Source organism: Bombina bombina, chromosome 4 (assembly GCF_027579735.1).
Source record: "Bombina bombina isolate aBomBom1 chromosome 4, aBomBom1.pri, whole genome shotgun sequence".
Lineage (NCBI taxonomy): Eukaryota > Metazoa > Chordata > Amphibia > Anura > Bombinatoridae > Bombina > Bombina bombina.
In genome coordinates this window covers 225,274,474-225,296,428 of record NC_069502.1, presented here as the reverse complement: position 1 = coordinate 225,296,428, position 21,955 = coordinate 225,274,474, and the positions used below count along the sequence as shown (strand labels likewise).

General features: G+C 40.4%; 1 protein-coding gene across 2 annotated transcripts in view; it reads right to left on the bottom strand.

Annotated features, from left to right (window-relative positions):
- RYK (receptor like tyrosine kinase) overlaps nt 1-21,955 on the bottom strand; it is a 677,262-nt gene that overhangs the window by 75,572 nt on the left and 579,735 nt on the right. For both annotated transcript variants that reach the window (XM_053709793.1, XM_053709795.1), the window contains exons 12-13: nt 3,078-3,187; nt 2,479-2,638 (exon numbers count right to left, since the gene is read on the bottom strand). In XM_053709793.1, coding sequence (XP_053565768.1) covers nt 2,479-2,638; nt 3,078-3,187 — 270 coding nt within the window. The remainder of the gene's footprint in view (nt 1-2,478; nt 2,639-3,077; nt 3,188-21,955) is intronic.

Sequence of the window (21,955 nt, the reverse complement as noted above, 5' to 3'; positions counted from 1 at the left end):
GCTTTTACTGCAGTTAAGGCTCATACATTATTTCAGTATTAACAGTATTTTCAGAGTCAATTCCATTCCTTAGAAAAATACATTCAGTGTACACACACTCATCAGCCTAATACCAGTCGCTATCACTGCATTTAAGGCTGAACTTACTTTACATTGGTATCAGCAGTATTTTCTCAGTCAATTCCATTGCTTAGAAAAATAATTCACTGCACATACCTCGTTTGCAGGGGGGCCCTGCATGCTATTCCCTTTTTCTGAAGTTACCTGAGAACAAACAGCACACTCCGGTGCCATTTAAAATATCAAACTTTTGATTGAAGAAATAAACTAAGTTAAAAAACACCACAGACCTCTCACAGCGACCTATCTTTAGTTAGGCTGCAAGAGAATGACTGAATATGACATGTGAGGGGAGGAGCTATATAGCAGCTCTGCTTGGGTGATCCTCTTGCAGCTTCCTGTTAGGAAGAGATATATTCCATAAGTAATGGATGACCCGTGGACTGACTACACTTAACAAGAGAGAATACAATTGGCACTTTTGAATAAACCCAAAAGATTAGCACTAATAAGAGTCGACAGAACACTGTTCTAAAAGACTAGACAACTAGTATCCACATCAGCAAAATAAATAGTTGGCATGAGCAAATACCATGCTTGTAAAAAGACCCTTCTATGAAAATATTCTAATTTTCTATATAAAAGGTTTTAAAATAAGTAATGTCTTCCAAAAGAATAGTAATACATTTAGCCAGAGTGGAAATGGTCCCATCCACCTTGGGAACAGTTTTCCACAAATCAACATTAGCAGCAGGTAAAAGATATAACTTTTTAAACATTGCAGGGGTAAATTAATTACCTGGCTTAGACCATTCCCTAGAAATCATGTCAGAGACAGCATCAGGAATAGGGAAATCTCAGGGAGACTAAAAACAGGCTTAAACTGAAATTAAATTATTACAAAGCTTTTCAGAAACTCTAGGATCTTTAACCCCTAAAGTAATTAAAACCTATTTTACAAGAAAATGTATATGTTCAACTTTAAACAAAAAAAGGAAACATCAGTTGAAGATTCCTTATCACCAGAGGAAACTTCACAACCTGAAGACATAAAAATATCCCTGGTTTCAGAGCATATAGAACTTGTAGAAGGTAAAATCTGAACTGACCTTTTACGCTTGTTTGAAACGGGAAAGCAGCCAACACCTCAGATACTGCAGCCTTGATAAAAAAAAATCACAGTAGGTGAAACATTATCAACATTTACCTGTAATGAACAAACAGAAGGTGCATTAAAACCCAAAGAAAAAGCATAAGGTTGGTCTGATTGCATTAATAATTCTAAACATGAGTCATATAAATGAGCTGGAGAAAGCACTTCAGCTTTTTTTACAATAAGCACACCTAAAAATGGTAGAAAGGTGTTCAGGGGACTCAGTTTCTCAGGTAGAATTAGGGTAAGAATCAGACTGCTCCATTAAAGCATATGACAAACCAAAGCAATAAACACTATAACAGCTATAAGGGATTTAGCGCACGAAAACCCGAAATGCGCATAGCCGAGGACGAACGTGCTTTAACCAGATAGGGGTTAACCAGACATGCAATAAACCAAAAAGCTTATGCAGGAAATACAAACTAAGCACACAAAAAAGCAGACGCATACAAAACAGCAAAGGAATAATGTAAAGTATTCTGTCCCTCGGCCATATATATTAGCAAATTATATATATATATTATATACATATATAAAACTTAAAAAGTGCCCATAACATAGCTATAGTGTGTATAAATGTTAATAAATGAAACTTTCCAAGACACTCGTCCACTAGCAAACAAGCAGCAGAAACCAAACTATTACTAATAACATATCAGCAGAGGTTATAGAATAGGAGTATATTGTACATCCATAAAGGGGGGGCAAAGACAAGTCCATGGACCAACTATGGAATCACAAACCATACCCCACATACATCCCTCTGAAAAGCCTCAATATAGACTGAAAACCCTTCTCTCTGAAGAATCAAATGCACATCTTCATTTATCAACCACATCTAGTGGAGCAAAGTAAAGACTGAGTTATGTGTGAGGTGGGAAGGGTTTTATAGCACTCTTGGGGTTTGGGAATCTTTGCCGCCTCCTAGCGATAGAGTAATTCCCAGGTGTAATGGATCATGGACTCTCACCACCTGTATGAAAGAAATTGGATTAATATTGAAATATACCAGAAAATATTTTACTGCTCATTTCAGTAAGGGCTATGGCATGGCATATTTATTGTGTATTAAATTCTACTGCATTTAGTGGCCCTTTAATTACTAATTATATGCTAGGCAAACCTAGTAGCTCTACTTTGATGAGCACCTTCATTATTTTTGCATCTATGATAATGTTATAGAGTTCAGAATATTTATATATATATAGTATTTAATGTATTTATTTTGTTTATATTTTAAATACACAAAATCTTACACTCACCACATCCCCAGCACTAGAGAATTCCTTATTCACAAGACTTTCCAGAGCCATCCAGCGTACCGGTCTGTTCTCATTGTCTCCTAGACAATGGTAATCCATGGGAAAGAGGTCCCTAGCTAGCGCATTGTCTGTAATCTTTACCTGGAGAGACTCATCAATTCTGAGGGTAGATAAGAAAAGTATAAAACAGTCACATTCAAAGTGTGCAGCCCATAAAATAATGTATTGTTTCTAATCAATTCAATGGATTTTTAAAAATAAAGTGTACATATAATCGCAGATATTTGGAAGAACAGCTATTTTTTGTCTGCGGAAATATTTAAAAGGGACAGTTTACTCCAAAATGTTTGTGTGTGCCTTATAGATAACATTGTGTTCACGCCCGTGGAGTTACTTATGAGAGGGCATTGATACAGGTAATCACAGAGGTAAAAATTATATTAATATAACCGTGTTGGTTAAGCAAAACTGGGGAATGTGTAATAAAGGGATTATCTATCTTTCTAAACAATAACAATTCTGGAGTAGACTGTCCCTTTAATTAAGAGACTAAAAAGAGATTACTTCAGAGAATAGACTGATTTCTCAGGAATACTTACACACAATTTCTTGCAGCTAGGTCTTTGTGGATGACTTCCCGTCTGGCTAGATAGCTCATCCCACAAGCGATCTGGATCGCCATGTGCACTAGATCTTGCTGGGAAATTGCCTAGGTGGAAAACAGTATATGTATATATCTCAGTTATAAAGATGTCTGATTTGACAAATACAGACCTACTTGCTAATCCTGACTACAAAGGAAACTGTTATTTACCGCAAGTAGTATTAACGATATGGAAAAACTTGTAGAATGTTGTAGGTTAACCATTTAGAACTCAAAACTCAGAGGTAAGACAATAATTGTAAACTCATTTTAATACTAAATTATACAGCGTTTTAAAATAAATGATGGTCTTCTCAAACCCTAGTCTTTCACAAGGAAAAATAGTATATCCCACCTTAGAAAACAATTCAAATATTCATAGCAAATAAGCCCCAAAAGAGTTAAGTTACTATTTAAAGGGGCATAGTACTCATATGCTAAATCACTTGAAAGTGATGCAGCATAACTGTAAAAAGCTGACAGGAAAATATCACCTGAGCATCTCTATGTAAAAAAGGAAGATATTTTACATCACAATTTCCTAAGCTCAGCAGAGTAAGTTCTGTGTAAAAATTTATACTCAGCTGCAGGTAATTTTTTTTTTTTAAATGAAGAAATGAGCAGCAGCCAATCAGTATCAGCAGTGCTGAAGTTATGAACTCTTTTACTGTGATCTCATGAGATTTGACTTAACTCTTATGAGATTTCATAGTACACTTCCTTACACTGGATAGGGAAATAAGATAAGATGAGAGTGCACAAGGCTCAATCCTTCAGCTGTCCCGGGACAGACATACTGATTTGCTGCTTAGAAGTCCTTTACAATGGGATGTGGCTACTGAGAAACTTTTGAGGTAAAATATCTTTCTTTTTTACATAGAGATGTTCAGGTGATATTTTCTAGTCAGCTTTTTACAGCTATACTGCATCACTTTCAAGTGTTTAAACATTTGGGTATTATGGCTCTTTAATACAATATACTATTTTATATAATCATTAACAAACTGTACCAGATTTCAATCAATAAAACATGAATTTACAGGTATAAAATTAATTACCAATAAAAATAAACAGATGTAAGAAACAGGTTACTTTTAATAGTAAGATAATAATTAACATAATAAAGTACCAATAATAAAGTCTAAAACTATACACTGAGTTTATTACATAACAAATAAAACGGTTTGACTAAACAGCTATGCAAGATCTAACATTAAAAATACAGCCATTTGAAAAGTACACTTAATGTGCTTTTATCGCACGCAAAAAGGCTCCTACTTTTTATCACTGCAGAATCCATTGGCACATTACAAATATAATAATAAAATATTTGTGTACACACATCCTTTTCTGGCTCTTAAAGGGATATGAAAATCAAAAATTTCCTTTATGATTCAATACAATTTTTTTTTCAATTTACTTCTATTTTCAAATTTGCTTTGTTCTCGTTATTTTTTGTTGAAGAGATATCTAAATAAGTAGCATGTATATGCCTAAAGCACTACAAGACAGGAAATAGTGCTCTTGCTAATGTATAAAGTTGAAAAAAAATGTTGCTATGTAGTATTGTATACACATGCACACTCCTGAACTTACTTTTCTGCTTTTCAACAAAGTATAATAAGAAAACAAGAAAAACAAAAATTCATGCTTAACTGATAAATTTCTTTCTTTCCAGATATGGTAAGTCCACAACGTCATCAATTACTGTTGGGAATATCACTCCTGGCCAGCAGGAGGAGGCGAAGAGCACCACAGCAAGGCTGTTAAGTATCACTTCCCTTCCCACAAACCCCAGTCATTCGACCAAAGGAAAATGGAAAAAGGAATAACACAAAGGTGCGAAGGTGCCTGACGTTTAGTAAAAAATAACTTTCTAATACAACGGGTGGGGTAGTGGACTCACCATATATACGGACAGTAAGAAATTTATCAGGTAAGCCATACATTTTGGTTTTCTTTCCTAAGATATGGTGAGTCCACAACGTCATCAATTACTGTTGGGAATCAATACCCAAGCTAGAGGACACAGATGACTAGGGACGGACAAGACAGGTAGACCTAAACAGAAGGCACCAACGCTTGAAGAAAGAACCATACTCCCCAAAAGAAAACCTCAGTCGAGGCAAAAGTATCAAATTTGAAAAAATCAAGAAACTTCATTCTTGAAACCCAAGAAAAGGAAACCGTCTTTGTGAAAAACCTATAATTCTCTCAGGAGGCTGCTAACCAGCAGTCTCATAAGCGAAAGAATAATACTTCTCAACCAGATAAAAAAAAAGAAGTAGCAGAAGCCTCCTGACCTTAATGTTTCCCAGAAAAACAAACAAAATAAGGTAGAGGACTGGCGAACATCCTAAGTTGCCTGTAGGAAGATTCTAGAGCATGCACAACAGCTAGATTGACTAGGTCCTAGTCACTAGGAGGATTAGGACATAGAGAAGGAACAACAATTTCCTGATTAATATCTCTAACAGAAACTACTTTAGGTAGAAAACCCAACTGCGTATGAAGAATTGCCTTATCAGCGTGAAAGATAAAATAAGGCAAATCATACTGCAAAGTCGAGAGTTCCGAAACTCTCTGAGCAGAAAAAATAACAAAAACAATGTTATGGCTCCAAGGAGAAGCCACAGACTGAAACACAGGCCTGATTCTGACCAAGACCTGACAAAAGGATTACACAACTGGCCATCCGCCAGATGTTTGTGTAACAAAAAGGAAAATTATGCTTACATGATAAATGTATTTCTTCTACGATATGACGAGTCCATGGATTTCATCCTTACTTGTGAGATTTATCCTCCTGCTAACAGGAAGTGGCAAAGAGCACCACAGCAGAGCTGTATATATAGCTCCTCCCTTCTCTCCACCTCCAGTCATTCGACCGAAGTTAGGAAGAGAAAGGAAAAGTCAAAGGTGCAGAGGTGACTGAAGTTTATAAAAAATATAATATAATCTAAACCCGTCTTAAAAATGACAGGGTGGGCCATAGACTCGTCATATCGTAGAAGAAATACATTTATCAGGTAAGCATAAATTTCCTTTTCTTCTACAAGATATGACGAGTCCACGGATTTCATCCTTACTTGTGGGATACAATACCAAAGCTACAGGACACGGATGAAAGGGAGGAACAAGACAGGAACCTAAACGGAAGGCACTACTGCTTGAAGAACCTTTCTCCCAAAACCAGCCTCAGAAGAAGCAAAAGTATCAAATTTGTAAAATTTGGGAAAAGTGTGAAGAGACGACCAAGTCGCAGCCTTGCAAATCTGTTCAACAGAAGCATCGTTTTTAAATGCCCATGAGGAAGCCACAGCCCTAGTAGAATGAGCCATAATTCATTCAGGAGGCTGCTGTCCAGCAGTCTCATATGCCAGACGGATGATACTCTTCAGCCAAAAAGAAAGAGGTAGCCGTAGCTTTCTGACTACGCTTTCCAGAAAAAATGATGAATAATGAAGATGATTGACGGAAATCCTTAGTCGCCTGCAACTAAAACTTCAGGGCACGGACTACGTCCAGGTTATGCAACACACGCTCCTTCTTAGAAGGAGGATTAGGACATAATGAAGGAACAACAATTTCCTGATTAATATTCTTATTAGAAACAACCTTAGGAAGGAAATCAGGTTTGGTACGTAAAACCACCTTATCAGAATGGAAGATAAGGCGAATCACATTGTAACGCTGAAAGCTCAGAAACTCAACGAGCAGAAGAAATAGCAACCAAAACAAAACTTTCCAAGATAACAACTTAATATCTATGGAATGCATGGGTTCAAACGGAACCCCTTGAAGAACATTAATAACTAAATTCAAACTCCAGGGTGGAGCAAATGGTCTAAACACAGGCTTAATTCTGGTTAGAGCCTGACAAAAAGACTGAACGTCTGGAACATCTGCCAAACGTTTGTGTAGCAAAATTGACAAAGCAGAGATCTGTCCCTTTAAGGAACCTGCCGACAACCCTTTCTCCAATCCTTCTTGGAGAAAGGACAGAATTCTGGGAATCCTAACTCTACTCCATGAGTAGCTCTTAGATTCGCACCAACAAAGATATTTACGCCATATCTTATGGTAAATCTTTCTAGTAACAGGTTTACGTTCATGAATCAAGGTATCAATGACCGAATCAGAGAACCCCCGCTTAGATAAAATTAAGCGTTCAATCTCCAAGCAGTCAGCTGCAGAGAAATTAGATTTGGATGTTGGAAAGGACCTTGAATGAGAAGGTCCTGTCTCAATGGAAGTTTCCACGGAGGCAGGGAGGACATGTCCACTAGATCTGCATACCAAGTCCTGCGTGGCCACGCAGGCGCGATTAGAGTTTCTGAAGCCCTCTCCCGTTTGATCCGAGCAATCATCTGGGGAAGGAGAGGAAACGGCGGAAACACATAAGCTAGGTTGAACGACCAAGGCATCTATCAGTTCGGCCCGAGGATCCCTTGACCTGGATCCGTATCTTGGGAGCTTGGCACTCTGTCGAGACACCATCAGATCCAATTCCGGTCTGCCCCATCGGAGAATCAGTGAGGCAAAGACCTCCGGATGGAGTTCCCACTCCCCCGGATGAAATGCCTATCGGCTTAAAAAGTCCGCTTCCCAGTTGTCCACTCCTGGGATGTAGATTGCTGACAGAGAACAAGAGTGGACCTCCACCCATCAAATTATCTTGGATACTTCTGTCGTTGCTAAGGAACTCCTCGTTCCTCCGTGATGATTGATGTAAGCCAAAGTCGTGATGTTGTCTGACTGGAATCTGATGAATTTGGCCGAAGCCAACTGAGGCCACGCCTGAAGCGCATTGAATATTGCTCTCAATTCCAGAATATTGATTGGAAGTAGAGACTCCACCTGAGTCCATACACCCTGAAGCCTTCAGGGAATTCCAGACTGCACCCCAGCCTAGTAGACTGGCGTCCGTTGTCACTATCACCCACGAGGGTCTGCGGAAACACGTCACTTGGGACAGATGATCCGGCGACAAACACCAAAGAAGAGTTTCTGATCTCCTGTTCCAGATTTATAGGAGGAGATAAATTTGAATAGTCCCCATTCCACTGTCCAAGCATGCACAGTTGCAGTGGTCTGAGATGAAACCGAGCAAATGGAATAATGTCCATTGCCGCCACCATCAATTCAATTACCTCCATGCACTGAGTCACTGATGGCCGAGGATTGGACTGAAGGGCTCGGCATGTATACAGAATATTTGACTTTCTGACCTCCGTCTGATAGATTCTATAGCCATGAAGATTTTTCTGAGTTCCCAAGAAGGGAACCTTTGTCTGTGGAATTAGTGAACTTTTTTTTCTAGATTCACCTTCCATCCGTGAGTTCTCAGAAAGGACAACACTGTGTCTGTATGAGACTTTGTTAGATGATAAGTCGATGCCTGAATCAAAATATCGTCCAGATAAGGCGCCACTGCTATGCCCCGCGGCCTGAGAACCGCCAGAAGGGACCCTAGAACCGTTGTGAAGATCCTGGGTGCTGTGGCTAACCCAAAGGGAAGAGCCAAGAACTGAAAATGTTTGTCCAGGAAGGCAAACCTTAGGAACTGATGATGATCCTTGTGAATAGGAATATGAAGGTATGCATCGTTCTAGTCCCGGTAGTCATATATTGACCCTCCTGGATCATTGGTAAAATTGTTCGAATAGTCTCCTTCTTGAAAGATGGGACTCTGAGAAACTTGTTTAGACTCTTGAGATCTAAAATAGGTCTGAACGTTCCCTCTTTTTTGGGAACCACAAAAAGATTTGAGTAAAACCCCTGTCCCTGTTCTAGTCTTGGAACAGGACGAATTACTCCCATAGTAGAGAGGTCTTTTACACAACGTAAGAACGCCTCTCTTTTTATCTGGTCTACAGACAATCGTGAAAGAAGAAATCTCCCTCTTGGGAGAAAACTTTTGAATTCCAGTTGATACCCGTGGGTCACGATTTCCAGTGCCCAAGGGTCCTGAACATCTCTTGCCCAAACATGGGCAAAGAGAGAAAGTCTGCCCACCAACTAGATCGGGTCCCGGATCGGGGGCAGCCCCTTCACGCTGTCTTGGTAGTACCAGTGGGCTTCTTGGGTGGTTTACCCTTGTTCCAAGCCTGGTTGGGTCTCCAGACGGACTTGGCCTGAGCAAAATTCCCTTCCTGTTTTATGGGGGAAGAGGAAGAAGAGGGTACTCCTTTAAAGTTCCGAAAGGAACGAAAATTATTTTGTTTACCTCTCATCTTAACAGTCTTATCCTGAGGAAGAAGACGACCTTTACCTCCAGTAATGTCAGAAATTATTTCCTTCAACTCAGGCCCGAATAGGGTCTTACACTTGAAAGGAATAGCCAAGAGCTTTGACTTAGATGACACATCGGCAGACCACGATTTTAACCATAACGCTCTACGCGCTAAAATGGCAAATCCTGCATTTTTAGCCGCCAACTTAGCAATTTGAAAGGCAGCATCTGTGATAAAAGAATTAGCCAGCTTGAGAGCTTTAATTCTATCTAAAATATCCTCTAAAGGAGTCTCAGTCTTAAGAGACTCTTCTAAGGCATCAAACCAGAAAGCCGCTGCAGTAGTAACTGGAACAATGCAGGCTGTCCGTTGTAAAAGGAAACCCTGATGAATAAATAACTTTTTTAGAAGACCCTCCACAATTTCTTATCCATAGGGTCTTTGAAAGCACAGCTGTCCTCAATAGGTATAGTTGTACGCTTAGCCAGGGTAGATACAGCTCCCTCCACCTTAGGGACTGTCTGCCAAGAGTCCCGAACCGTGTCCGATATGGGATACATTTTCCTAAAACTAGGAGGAGGAGAGAACGGTATACCCGGTCTGTCCCACTCCCTCTTGATAATCTCTGAGATTCTCTTAGGAACCGGAAAAACATCAGTGTAAGCGGGGACTTCTAGATATTTGTCCATTTTACACAATTTCTCTGGTGGTACCATAATAGGGTCACAGTCATCCAGAGTCGCTAAGACCTCCCAAAGTAACAGGCAGAGGTGTTCCAGTTTAAATTTAAAGGGCATGACGTCCGAATCTGTCTGAGGTAACACACTTCCCGATTCCGAAAGTTCTCCCTCAGACGAAAGTTCCCTGACCCCCAACTCAGATCCCTGTGAGGGTACATCGGAAATAGCCAACAAAGCAGAGGACTCAGTATTCACATTGATTCCTGTTTTACTGCGTTTACCCTGTAACACTGGTAACTTAGATAATACCTCTGTAAGGGTAGTTGACATAACTGCAGCCATATCCTGCAGAGTAAAAGAATTAGACGCGGTTGAGGAACTCGGCGTCGCTTAGGTGGGCGTTAAAGGTTGTGACACTTGGGGAAAATTAGGCGGCATATCCTGATTCTCTTCAGACTGAGAATCATCCTTAGGCACACTTTCTTTACATAAAATATGCTTTTTACATTGTAAGGCCCTTTCAGTACAAGAGGTACACAAAGTAAGAGGGGGTTCCACAATGGCCTCTAAACACATAGAACAAGGAGTTCCTCCAGACTAGCAATAGCCACAATAGTCTCTTTTAACCTTATTTATTGATTCAAAGAATTAAAAAAAAAAAAAAAAAGTACTGCGCCTTTAAATAATAAAAGCGCAACCATTTTTCTGTATTGCACCAAAAACAATTTTTCAGCACTAAAAATTATAATAAACAGTTCAAATTGGCCAAAAATTATTGCACAATTTGAGAAAAAATGCTAAATCACAATTTAAAGAGTCTTTATTTGTAAATAAACTTTAAAAAACGATAACAGTCCCTGCACCGCGCCACAACTCTGCTGTGGCGCCTACCTGCCCCCAGGGTACTCAAGACTGAGTCAATAAAAATCCGGTGACTGAAACTCAAACTTAGGCCCCACCGGAGCTAGTGCCTGCTGCCTTCTAGTGAAGAGAAAACTGTGCGTCTGAGCGCGCGAATAGGCCCCGCCCACCATGGGCGTTGCATTAACTGCCTCCATAACCGCATGGGAAGCGGTTTTAATAAGCCATGTGGTCCCCTAATGTCTTCACCCAAACATATCACTATGCCAAGTAATAAAAATAGAAAGTCTCTCAGCTGCCTCTCCCAGTGTCAAGCCCATATTGTAATCAATATACAAAACGGTAATTTCAGTACCACCATAACCCATAGGTCTACTGCTTACCCCTTCCCCCGCAGGGAATAATGTCAGCCATACCTCAATGCTGCATGTAGCATGACACCGTTTTCCACACTGAAGATTTTTCTTGCACTACCTTCAGAAGCTCTGTGGGAACCAGAATGGATCTTAGATAACGTCCGCTAAGATCATCAACATCAGGGCAGAAAAATAATCTCTTCATTCCTCTTGGGAATCCAGACTGACTATTTCTCCCTGAGGAAAATAGTACTCTCCCGTACCATTTTAAAATAAATTTCTTGATTGAAGAATCTAAAACTAACACCTCACTTTACCTCTTCCTATTACCAACACAGGCAAAGAGAATGACTGGGGGTGGAGGGAAGGGATGAGCTATATATATATATATATACAGCTCTGCTGTGGTGCTCTTTGCCACTTCCTGTTAGCAGGAGGATAAATCCCAGAAGTAAGGATGAAATCCGTGGACTCGTCATATCTTGTAGAAGAAATAGAAAATGCAGAAACCTGACCATTCAGAGCACTGACTGACAAACCCTTTTTCCAGACCTTCCTGGAGAAGAGACAAAATTCTGACCCTAACTCCTAGAGTAGCCTCCGGATTCACACCAATAAAGGCATTTACGCCATATCATATGGTAATGCTTTCTAGTAACAGGCTTGCGAGCCTGAATCATGAACCCAATGACCGACTCGGAAAAACCACACTTAGACCGAACTAAGCATTCAATCTCCCAGCAATCAGCTGCAGTCGAATGAGATTTGGATGAAGGAAGAGACCCTAAATAGGAAAATCCTTCCTTAGAGAATCTTCCAGGCAGAAAAGACGACAGCTCCACTAGGTCTGCATACCAGATCCTGCAAGGCCACACAGGGGCTATTAAAATTACAGATGCTGTCTCCTGATTGATACGAGTAATGACTTGTGGATTGAAAGCAAAACGGAAGAAAAGGTATGCAAGACTAGAACCATGTCTTGGAAGCTTGGCGTTTTGTCAAAACAGCCTCAGTAGCCAACTCCTGAACCCCCCATTTGAGGGTTTACCTGGAGAATATCTCCAGATGGAGAGCCCACTCCCCGGGAAGAATGTCTGTCTGTTCAGAAGTCTGATTCCAAGTTGACCACCCCTGGAAAGTGGATGACAGACAGCAATTATGAGCTTCCGCCCACTAAACACTACAAGTCACCTCCTACATGGATAAGGAACTAAGAGTTCCTCCCTGGTGGTTGATGTAAACCAATGAGGTGATATTGACCGACTGGAGTCAAGCCAAGGACAACTGAGGCCAAGCCATCGCTCTCAATTCCAAGATGTTAAAGAGAAGAGCAGACACTTCTGAGTCCGTAATTCCTGCGCCTTAACCAAGTCCCAGACTGCTTCCCAGCTCAGCCGGTTGGTGTCCGTGGTCACATCACCGAGGAATGTCTCCAAAAGCACGCACCCTGAGACAAATACTCCTGAAAAACCACTACGGGAGAAAGTCTCTTGTCGACTGATCTAGATCTATTCTTTGAGACAGAATCGAATGTTCTGCATTTTATGTAAAAAATCAAAGGGAATGATGTCCATGGAAACCATTAGACCAAGTTCCTCCATACATTGAGTCACTGAAACGTGAAGGTAACATCAACTGTAGCTAGATCCAACGCCCAACCTTCTGGTTGCAAGATGGCTAAGTGATCTCACTGACCACTAGAGCTCGCTGTTGGGCGGACAGTAGACTGCAGAGAGAGGAAAAGAAAGAAATCCTTGATTATCTGACCACTGTTATAAATCTTCTCCTATATAGAGAATCTATAGAGGTCCCCAAATAAACCACCCTTGTAGATGGAACAAGGGAACTCTTTTCCAGATTCATTTCCCATCCAAGAGAAAGTAGATTGGACAAGATATCTTAAAATAGAGTTTGCTCTTAGAAGGATGACACCTGAACCATATATTGTCCAAAAAAGCACCCTTGCAATATCGCAAGACCTAAAATTCTTTGTAGGATGACTAGACTCAGAAACATTAGACGATCCCAAATAATGGGAACAATAAATACACATCCTTCAGGTCTATGTTCGTTATGAACAGGCCCTCTTGAACCAAAAGAGAATGGATACTACTTTGAAGGTCAGAACCTGAGAAACTTGAGGTAAATACCTAGATCCCTTTCCCAGACTGGCACTGTAACTATTACTCCCAGTGAGAAAGGTCCTGAACCCAGTTCAAGGAATGCCTCTCATCATACCTGGATAGCAGGTACTCTAGAAGGAGAAATCTGCCCCTGGGAGGAAATCTTAAATTGGACTCCAAGACATGACTGACCCTGCAGAAAGAGGAAAAGGAAAACTTTCCTTTAGTCTTACTCTCTTGACGTGAGGTAAAAAAAAAAAAAAAAAAAAAAAAAAAATTTTACCTGTAAAGTCAGAGAACAATCCTGTCAGACCAAGTCCAAACAAGGTCTCATCCTTGAAAGGAAATGCCAGAAGCGTGGATTTGGAGGAAACATAAAATATTGAACCTGCAACTGCAGAACTATAAATCCTTGGCTGTACCACTAAGCCACAGGTAGGCTTCACAGCTGACCAAGATTTCAGCCACAATGCCCGGCGGGCTAACACAGCAAGTCTAATAAGACAAGGCATTGCACTAAATGAACAATTAACCTCCAGCTTCTTATCCATGGATCCATAAAGGAGCAGCTCCATAGGGATCAAAGTTCTCTGAGCCATAGTAGAAAAGCTCCCCTCTACTTAGGGCACCGTGCATTTTAATGAAGCCAGTGACAGGAAAATCCTTTAGAGGACGGGAGACAGGTATTCCCCTAGCTTCTCTTATTCCTGTGAAAATATCCAAGGCACGTATAGAAAAACATTTCCTCATAGGAAGGAACATCATAGAACTGATAACGTTTACCAAACTTCAAAGGGTTGACAATGACAGGGGTATTTATGTCATCCAAGTAGCTAAAACCTCCTTTAACAGCACACGAGGTATGCAAGCATACATCTGAAGGCCACTTCAGAATCAGATTAAGGAATTTTACTGTCTAAATCTGAGACTTTACCCTCAAAAGCTACAGGAAAATCCTCTTCACCCTACTTAGGAGAGAGAACAAACTGTGTAGCAGAAACCTCACTGTCTGAATATTTAATGTCCTTTTGTGTTTTCCCTGTAGGAAAGGAAAAGCAGAAAAAGCTGCAGATATCACAGAGGATACCGGAGCTGCAAAATCTGCAGGCAAATATACGCCTACAGGAGATTGAGAGGAACCGCAGTGCACTGCATGTGACGCCGTAGAGGCTTGGGACGTTTAAGAAGAAAGCTGTGGCATTGCCTGAACCGCATCATCCTGGGAGACATGAGGCTCAAAAGGCAACATTGGTACCTTTAAAATCATAGGCTAAACATGCCGCACATAGACAAATTGTTTCTAAAAATGTATCCTGATAGGCATGAGGCCCAAATAACAAGAGCAGCTTATTTAACAAAAAGATCTTAAGAAATATGAGGAACAGAAATGTTTAGAAAAATAAAATTATCCTCAAGAGCCAAAATAATTAGGCGGCGGCCTAGGAACAGGACCCAGTTCCAATACCAAAGATCTCGTTAAAAACAATATAACACATAGCTTTAAATATTTATTTATTAGTATATGAAATATACACACTGGTATTTTTTCTATAAAGTAAAGAAAAATCTCACTTCATTAGATAGCACACTGTACGGCATACTTGCAGGGTATGTGTCACACCAAGGAGCCATAACTATTAAATATTCTAAATATTTTTAGCCACTACTATTGAGACATTAACTATAATGTTCTGTCCCCTAAAATATAATAATGCGCAGGGGTAGGATGGCGGCTTGTTACTGCACAAACAGTCAGCACAGTATCTGCAGATAATGTTACTACATATACAAGAGGTTCACTTAATTGCTAAATATCCAACATAAATTTTGTCACGCAAAATGCTGAATCGCGAAAACCAGCTGCGTCCATACAGCAAACAACATGCTGCACTGTAACACTGACGTGGCCGACACTTTCGCTCCGGAAAAGAAGTGGGAGGAGACCAGAGTGAAAGAAGCGGCGCCATTATGTAAAGTGCGTGCTTCCTAGCCGCTCAACTAAATCAAATTGACCGTTATTGCGATCTGTGCAGAGCTCTGTAACATAAACACAACCCAGTTTCACTCCAAAACACTTCACCACAGAACTGCCTATTATACAATAAAGGCACCGATTTATACACCAAGCAGAGCATTCTCTTCCGATATGATTTGTGCAGAGCACTGACACCAAGAAACCAGTTTAAAGAGAAACGAAGTCCCATCATAAAAAAATAATACTCCTCTCAGTGATTCCCTGAAGAAATAATACTAGAGCCATAACAAGTTAACCCCTTCCTATCCTTGAAGGGAGTTAACGCTCAGTCTCCTGCCACATGCATATTAGTACCAGCAAAATGCCTAAAACAATCCTCAACTAAGGATTCTATGTCCCACTATAAATCGAAGAGAGCCCTCTTGATTATGTCTCTGAAGTGCAAGCCTCCCAGCCCCAGAAGACAATAGGCACTTACCTGCATCTAGCCATCCGGCATGTAGACGGCTCCTTAGGTATGAAAGGATACATGCTCCTCAGAGGCCTAGTAGAAAAGAAAGAACAGAGCAAACCTACGCTGGATTTCTATACTAGGGCAGCAAAATGTTAGGAAAACGAAGCAAGGCCCACCTTACAAGTTCCTAACTGCTTTAAAGCCACCACCGGCCTACTGAAGAGACTAACGTGGAGAACAGCTACACCCAATACAAAAAGGAGAAAGAATCAGAGTAAACCTACTCAGGATTTCTAAAATAATAAAATCTTGATTGAAGTGAAATAAATCCAACTTTCTTCAGACACCAAAACTTCACCTCTTCCATGCACTGAGGGCAAAGAGAATGGCTAGGGTTTGTGGGAAGGGAAGTGATACTTAAAGGGACACTGAACCCAAATTTTTTCTTTTGTGATTCATATAGGGCATGCAATTTTAAGCAACTTTCTCCTATTATCAATTTTTCTTCGTTCTCTTGCTTTCTTTATTTGAAAAAAAAAAGACATAAGCTAAGGAGCCAGCCAATTTGTGGTTCAGTACCATGGACAGCACTTGTTTATTGGTGCTGTCCAATCAGCAAGGACAACCCAGGTTGTTCATCAAAAATGGGCTGGCATCTAAACTTAAATTCTTGCTTTTCAAATAAAGATACCAAGAAAATAAAAAAAATTTGACAATAGGAGTAAATTAGAAAGATGCTTAAAATTGCATGCTCTATCTGAATCATGAAAGAAAAAATTTGGGTACAGTGTCCCTTTAACAGCCTTGCTGTGGTGCTCTTTGCCTCCTCCTGCTGGCCAGGAGTGATATTTCCAACAGTAATTGATGACGTGGACTCACCATATCTTAGGAAAGAAATTTGATAATAGAAGTCAATTGGAAAGGAGTTTAAAATGATGTGCTCTATCTGAATCATTAAATAAATATTTTGGTTTTTATGTCCCTTTGAGTATTGTTTTTATTCAAAATCTTTGCAGGCACCCACATTCAAGAAACAGTCCGTTTCTTGTCCATGCTCATAAGAGGCAGAGTTCAACTAAAGTTCTCAGCTCTCTTATCTAGCAGCAGGCAGTGGCTACTCTGAGAATGTCTAAACTCTATTTTTGCAAGAAAACAAGTAAGTTGCTTGCCGTTTTGTTTAACACCATATGTTTCTTTTTATGTTTACTTTGATTTAACGTATTTTTTTTATTTTTTTTTTAAACTAAAGGAGCACTTTTACATATTCCTTTAAACATGGGAACTGCAAAATAGGAACGACATACTCTATGTGTGGAGCTATACAAATGTTTGATAGTTTCTCTGGCAGTATTACATTTCATAATGGCATCATGTGTTTGAGTACATTATCTGCATAAATGATTTACATTGCACATATCTTCGCACTAATTAAATTATAATGTGCATGTGAATTATGACCTGTGAATTTCATTGTAAGTTTAGAACACCTCTATAAGTGCGGTTACAAACTGCATTGAGGAGACTAACTTACGAAGCTCAGTTTATGACGGTGATCTATTCCCTGTGCTATTTGGACACATAGCAATGCTTTTGTGCAGTTTTTCATTTTATAATGAGATTATATACAGAAGCAGACCCATCAATAAAAACAGATTGCATACCTGAATTCCTGTGTGAAATCTGAAAGAACAGATTTCATCTGCCATGTGCATCTTAAGAAAGCCAAAAAAATAAACTGACTTGTCTATACTAGTAAGAATATTTTCACAGGCATGAAAAGGAGAATTTTTGAGGAAAACATTTTCTTTTCTACTAAATAGCAAATAAAATGAAGAAAGTTAAAAAATAAAGGAGGCTCATTTATTTTTTACAAAATTATACCAATTCTGTTCACGAGGCAAAAGTTCACCTGCAATCAATGGTAGCCACACAAAATAAGATTTGACTGAAAAGACTAAAAATCTCAAACACAACCAGATTAAGAGACATTAAAGTCAAAATTAAACTTTCATGATTCAGACAGAACATGCAATTTTTTAATAACTTTCCTAATTACTTCTGTTATCAAATGTGCTTTGTTTTCTTGGTATCTTTTATTGAGGATCAAAACTAGGTAGGCTCATAGGAGATCAGGAGTGTGCATGTGTCTTTAGTTCTTTATGACAGTAGTGTTTTGCAACATTGTATAATAAAGCTACAAATAATGTTGCAAAACACTTCTGCCATAGAGTACTAAAGACAACTAGATTTACTCCTCAATAAAAGATACCAAAAGAACAAAGCACATTTGATAACAGAAATAAATTGGAAAGTTGTCTATCCAAATCATGAAAGTTTAATTTTTACTCTCCCTTTAAATCGATCCCACGGCTACATAATTGCTAGATAAAATCATTTTCATGTTGATGGAATACTTGCAGTTAAGCTAGAATTATATATGAAAACAACATCATTTGTTCTTTTTTTTATAACCTTGAAGGTCAAAACAGATATATTTGTATCTAGCATTCCACTAGAAATTAAAGGGACCATTAACCCCAAAATGTCTCCCCTTTAAATCGTTCCCAGTGATCCATTTTACCTGCTGGAGTGTATTCAATCGTTTACAAGTATCTCTCTTATCCCTATTTCAGCATTTGAAATAGCTGATTTAGCCTGTGGAATCCTAACCTACACTGAAAGTTTATATAACGGAGTCTAGGGTAAACATAGCCAGCAGAAGAAATTAAACTCCTAGTGCGGCGCAGGATAGTTAAAGGGACAGTCAAGTAAAAAAAAAAACCTTTCATGATTTAAATAGGGCATGTAATTTTAAACAACTTCCAAGTTTACTTTTATCCCCAATTTTGCTTTGTTCTCTTGGTATTCTTAGTTGAAAGCTAAACCTAGGAGGTTCATATGCTAATTTCTTAGACTTTGAAGACTGCCTCTAATCTGAATGCATTTTGACCACTAGAGGGCACTAGTTCATGTGTTTCATATAGATAACATTGAGCTCATGCACATGAAGTGACCTAGGAGTAAGCACAGATTGGCTAAAATGCAAGTCTGTCAAAAGAACTGAAATAAGGGGGCTTTCAGCAGAAGCTTAGATACAAGATAATTACAGAGGTAAAACGTGTATTATTATAACTGTTGGTTATGCTAAACTCGGGAATGGGTAATAAAGGGATTATCTTTCTTTTTAAACAATAACAATTCTGGTGTTGACTGTCCCTTTAAGTAATAAAATTTTAATTTTCCAGTGTTCTCTATTACAAACAGATATAAGATAAGGAAGCATGTGGGTGTACACAAAGTGATAACATAATGAGATCTGATATTACCTGCAAGCTCAACCCATTTCAATAGGCTGTGATTAAAAAAAAAAACACACACACACAAAAAAGCCCAGCTAATTCATATACAGAAATAAACCTGAAAATGCAATTTCTCATATTTTATACTCTGCAGCTGGTATAACAAGTCATTGAAAATACAGTAAGGGAAAAACAATTTTGCAGTATACTATCCTTTAAGTTCAAATCTTTTTACAGAATGATCAGGTGACAAAACAGTTGTCACGGAGATGCAGTAAACTCCAGCAACCAGAAGACTGGTAAAACCCTGGTGTCCTACCCGAGCTCCTGGAACTGAGAATCTTCCGGTCCGGAGCATCTCTAAAAAAAGGGTGCCGATCGAACAGGGTTTAATGGGTTCAGGTTGCTCTTTTGATATGTGGTCGGCAATTTGGTGAGGCATCTGGCATACCATGGGTTTGGGGAGTCCCTATCCTCGGGGAGAAATGGAGACACTTGTTTGTATAGGGGCATTGAGACTCTTGGACAATGGACACTAGAGGCAGGAAAACCAAGACAGGAGATTGCCATCAGGGCCAGACTCTGACACCAGGGCAGGGTCCCTGTGTGTGTATATATAAATTCTGTGCTGTGTTCTCAATAAAGCAGTCCTGTTTTACTTAACATCAAGTCTCGACTGATGCTTAGGGGAAAGCTATAATCACATGCATTTTCATTAACACTGGCAATAGCTCTGAGGAAAAACAAATTATGCTTATCTGGTAATTTCATTTTCTTCCGTGGGAAAGAGTCCACAGCCGCATTCATTACTTGTGGGAAATAAGAACCTGGCCACCAGCAGGAGGCAAAGACACACCAGCCAAAGGCTCAAAAACTCCTCCCACTTCCCCTATTCATTCTACCGAGGAACAAGGATCAGTGGAAGAAATATCAAGGTGAAAGGGTGCCAGAAGACTATACACAAAAAATGCCTAAAAAAACGTGCGGGGGGCTGTGGACTCTTTCCCACGGAAGAAAATGAAATTATCAGGTAAGCATAATTTAGGTTTTTCTTCCTAATGGGAAAGAGTCCACAGCCGCATTCATTACTTGTTGGAAAATTATACCCAAGCCAAAGAGGACACTGAATGCCAAGAACGGGAGGGTAAGAGGCAGCCCAATCTGAGGGCACCAGGACTGAACTACATCCCATAAATAAAAAAGTCCTGCTTCATCCAAAAGCAGGGAGCAAAAACAAGAGGAAAAAAGGGCCCCAAGGACACAAACGACAGTCCCAAGCCTGGGTAAAAACCACATGCAACACCACCGAGTCAACAGGACTCGGAGCGCACTATCGCCCAAAGGCAGATCCCATACACACGCCCCCATAAGGGAACCCTGACCAACAACTCCCCAAAGGAAGAAGCAAGGTAGAGGGATAACTAACCAGAACCCTGTCTTCCAAAAGACAGATCAAACTAGCTCGGAAGACTCCAGAAAGCCTCATTAGATGCCAGAAAAAAGGGCATCATCAGCCAAACGCGACCAAGTCCGAGACTGAAAGAGAACAAAAAGTATCTAGAGAAACAGAAGACAGCACAGACGACTAAGTAGCATGCTATAGTGCAGTCACAGATAAAGGGGAAAAACCCCTTGTCCAGCTCCCCAGCTGGAGGGAACCAAGGAGTTCGCCTTAAACCAAAAAAGAGACCGAGGCCCCTCCCTACGAGAACCACGCAGCTCAGAAGAAAAGGAACCAGCAAAAACTAAGTTCCTAGACACAACACCCTTCTCCATGGAGGGAAAATTCAAGAGATCCAAAACCCCCCGAGAGCTCAGAGAACACCTCAACAGGGACCCACTGCATCCAAAAGAAACCGAGGCAGCTGAAAAGTCAAAAGATGACCAGAACCACAGCTTAGGATCCTGAGATAACCAGGGACGTCCTCAACTACCGCAGAACTGCCACAACGAGGACCGCCCACACATGGAAAGACCAACCTGTCAACGACAGTGAGAAGTCCAGGGACAGAGTCCCAATCCCCCCTTGAACGAGAGGTAGGAAACACCAGCAGCCACCTCAAAAGAGTGTGACCAGAAACACGGGCAGAGTCCCACCAGAACCAGAGGAGCACCGAATCCAGAAATCCATTCTCAACGGCATCTCCATCCCTGAACCAGGGACAAATAGGAACACACCCCCAGAGAGACTAAAGTCCCCCAAAGGATGACAGAGGACAAAGAAAACCTTGTCCCCCCGGACACAAAACTCGACACAGGAGTCAAAACGAACCCATAACGAGCAGCCCTATCCCAGATCCACAAACAGATCTGAAGAAGAGGACACAACCAAAATTCCTGTCAGACACTCCTCACCCGAGGAAGGAACCTGAAAAAAATGGGAACTCTAGCAACACCCTAAGAAAAGGACCGCAAAAAAACCCCGCAGAACCGATCTCAAGGCGATAGAACCCACGACACAGAGCTAAACTCCGCGACATTCAGAAACTAGGGTCCCACGTCGGCGCCCGACCCTAAGAGGGTGGATAAAATTCTGGAAAAAAACAGAACCAGACCCGAACAAGGCGACCCCAATAAAAACGGGTTCCAGCTAGAAGAGACCTCCAGCAGCGAAGAAGGCAAACCAGGCCTCCGCGTGGCAAGTCACAGGCTAGCCACCCCACACCACCGCTGCTGGATCACAGAGAATGCAGGCATGATCCCGTTATTTCTTGCATACCAATCAAGCGCTCCACCGCTAATCCACGAAGAGGATCCATTAAAAGCGGAACAAAACAAGGTTCAGAGACCCTAGGAGTCTAAACCACCAAAAGGGTAGCAAGAAGACCAAGGCCCAAAAACCGCCCTAGC